At 46.5% G+C, this 3,510-nt stretch overlaps 1 protein-coding gene across 1 annotated transcript; it reads left to right on the forward strand.

Annotated features, from left to right (window-relative positions):
• Window positions 1-304: 304 nt before the first annotated feature.
• On the forward strand, window positions 305-1,547 carry LOC119316546 (30S ribosomal protein S21, chloroplastic-like). The gene is made up of 2 exons (XM_037590871.1): window positions 305-727; window positions 1,250-1,547. The coding sequence occupies exons 1-2, from the start codon at window positions 408-410 to the stop codon at window positions 1,356-1,358; spliced, it is 429 nt and encodes a 142-aa protein (XP_037446768.1). The 5' UTR covers window positions 305-407; the 3' UTR covers window positions 1,359-1,547.
• Window positions 1,548-3,510: the final 1,963 nt, after the last annotated feature.

The following is a 3,510-nucleotide window of genomic DNA, read 5'->3' on the forward strand; positions in this document are numbered from 1 at the left end:
GTAAGCAACATGAGGAAGAAGACAGTAATGGGCCTAATTTTACAAAATTTAGTCTCTTTTTCACGAATGTTCAAAATTTAGTTGTTAACAGTTCAAGAAATAGGAAATAGTAATTTTAGTTCCATCTGTCTACTGCTATTTATCCAAAAAAGAATACAACATTTTAGTACTCCCTCCGAGGGAGTACCAATTTTTTTAATGTTTGAATTCTTCTTAGAATAGAATTAATAGAAATGAGTATTCCAAAGAGGAAAAAAGATGTCACTTCCCTCCAAAACTCAGAAATAAATAAGGGGATAAGCCAAGCCTCACCGGCTCAGCCTCCTACCTTCCCCAGCCTCATCCAAAACCCGGAACTCAAAGAGAGCGCAGCAACCGTCAGAGCCGACTAGTCGAAGGCCACAGCCATGGCCGCCCCTACTGGCACTTCCATGCTGAGCGCCCTGCTCCAGCTTCCCCTGGCCCCGTTCTCGGGGAAGTGCTCCGCGCCTTCGGCGGTCCACATGACCGCCCGCCGCGCACCGACGCCCGTGCTGGCCGCCAAGGGCTACAACGTGCAGATCGTGGTGGACGAGAACGAGGGGGAGGACTCCATCTTCCGGCGCTTCCGGCGGGAGGTGATGAAGGCCGGCCTGCTCCAGGAGATCAAGCGCCGCCGGCGGCACGAGAACACCAAGGACAAGAAGATCCGCAAGGCCCGCGAGGCCGGCCGCCGCAACCGCCGCAGGTAAACCTCTCGTTGACGCTGCCTTTCCTCGATGCTGTAGGAAGAAGACTTGAGAATCTGAGACGTCCGAGCTTAGTCTCATGTCAGACGGTGGAAAAGGCCATTTCTTGGATGTTGGAAGCGGAACAGAAATGTGACACGGATTCTGCAGGATTTGGATTGATTTAGAATTTCATGCTGTTATATTATAATGATTAAGGGTCCAGACAGACAGTGTTTGTGGTGCTGCCAAAGCCAAATAAGTGCAGCACGAACTTGAACACGTACAAATGTGATAGAAATTTACAGAAAGAAGTTAGCAAACTTGATTGCCCCACTGCCTGCGGTGGTGGTAAGAGCACAATTTTGTTAGTGGTTTGATATCGTTGGGAAACCACACTACCATGAAACGAAAATTCAGCAATCTTCAATTTTTTGACAGGGCATTGCCGCTCACAAATGTTTTTCTATTGCAGCGACCAAACTTCATTGTCATGTCTCTTTTACTAAAGCTTATATCTGCATGTCATTTTGTTTTTGCAGGCGTATGATGGATGATCGTAGGTTCCCCGAAGACGAGGGAGACTCAGAGGCTGTGAGAACCCGCCGCGACGAGGACAACGACAACTGGGAGGTTAGCGGTATTCTGTGAATGGAATGATGACGGAATTCATAACAACTGTAGATGCACAACTCTGGCAATTCGAGATCTTTTCTTTTGCCTGCATGGCACAAACTATATGAGTCACCAGCCGCTCTTTCCACTTCAATTGTACTATTTTATTGTACCAAATGTTAGCTAATGCAATCTCCATTCCGGATACTTCTGTGCTATTTTTTACTTACTTTTCAGGATTTGTCACATTTTGCGAATGCAAAGCATATATTTATCAAATCTTTCAAGTTAATGAGTAAGAGCCCTTTTTTTATCAAAGGATTTTCATAATTGCAGTTCATATGATTTTTTTCCCCATGGAGGCCCTTTGCATAATAGCAATGTGAACATCGAAAGTTTTATGAATTGGTTCCTTAGATCTCAATTTGAAATGATTCATTTTTTTTGCGGGGGGATTTGAAATGCTTCCTAGCTAGCAAGAGGTTGGACCTCATGAATCTCTTCCTATTGGTGTCTTGCATGCACTTTCCCCCTCTTAACATTGCTACAAAGTTCACATGCGAGTTCGTGTGAATTGGAAGTGAGGATATTTCAGTTCTACATTTTACTGTTCTTTTGTTCCAAAGTATTGAACTTGTGTTCCAGCCAATTCATCCAAAAGTCCAAACTGATGGAAAGAGACAGACAATGTACTTCAACACAGTTTTTTTTAGAAAAGGAGGATGTACCTCCGGCCTCTGCATCTGGACGATGCATGCAGCCATATTATTAATTATTCACAAAGACCATACAAGGTGATACATCAATAAGCCTGAAGCCACCATCTTGACAACATCGTTGCTACTCCTATCCCCTTGATGCAGGCGTGCCGAATTATAACGCCCTCGATGCGGCTATAGCTCCCACGTGTCGAGGCACGACTTAGAGACATAACCGCATTGAAAGCAATGTCGCAAGTTAGGCAATCATCACAAACATGCCATGTAACAAGTAATAAAAGGGGAGTAACATAGTTGGCTTACACTCGTCACGTCACATCAAAGTACATAAATAACATGCATCATACAAACACTCATGGCCCGACTACGGCGCCAAAATGGAAAATAACCCAACATGCGACACGGTCCCGATCAAACCCCAACTGGGCACCACTACTGATCATCAGGAAAAGACACGTAGTAACGCTGAGAGTCTTCGTCGAACTCCCACTTGAGCTCGTACTCGTCACCTGGAGCGGAATCACCTGGACCTGCATCTGGAGTTATAGTATCTGTGAGCCACAGGGACTCAGCAATCTCGCACCCTCGCGATCAAGACTATTTAAGCTTATAGAAAGGGTACGGCAAATATATGTGGAGCTGCAGCAAGCGACTAGCATATATGGTGGCTATCTTATTCGCAAGAGAGAGCGAGAAGAGGAGGCAAAGCACGAGCGAGAAACTAGAGGGCAACCTGCGCAAACATTACTCCAACACCGTGTCCATTTCCCGGACTCCGCCGAGAAGAGGCCATCATGGTAACACACTCAGTTGATTCATTTTAATTAATTAAGGTTCAAGTTATCTACAACCGGACATTAACAAATTCCCATCTGCCCATAACCGCGGGCACGGCTTTCGAAAGTTCAATCCCTGCAGGGGAGTCCCAACTTAGCCCATGACAAGCTCTCACGGTCAACGAAGGAATAGACCTCCTCCCAAGACGTTCCGGTCAGACTCGGTATCTCGGTAACTCAAGACACTTCGACAGGTTAAAACAAGACCAGCAACACCGCCCGAATGTGCCGACAAATCCCGATAGGAGCTGCACATATCTCGTTCTCAGGGCACACTCAGATGAGACATCCTACGAGTAAAACCAACCCTCAAGTTACCCCGAGGTGGCCCCGCAGTCTACTCGGTCGGACCAACACTCAGAGGAGCACTGGCCCGGGGGGGTTTAAAATAAGATGACCCTTGGGCTCCGGTAACCCAAGGGAAAAAAGAGCCTAGGTGGCGAATGGTAAAACCAATGTTGGGCATTGCTGGAAAAGCTTTAATCAAGGCGAACTATCAAGGGGTTCCCATTATAACCCAACCGCGTAAGGAACGCAAAATCCAGGAACATAACACCGATATGACGGAAACTAGGGCGGCAAGAGTGGAACAAAACACTAGGCGAGAGGCCGAGCCTTCCACCCTTTACCAAG

Source organism: Triticum dicoccoides, chromosome 6A, assembly GCF_002162155.2.
Source record: "Triticum dicoccoides isolate Atlit2015 ecotype Zavitan chromosome 6A, WEW_v2.0, whole genome shotgun sequence".
Classification (NCBI taxonomy): domain Eukaryota; kingdom Viridiplantae; phylum Streptophyta; class Magnoliopsida; order Poales; family Poaceae; genus Triticum; species Triticum dicoccoides.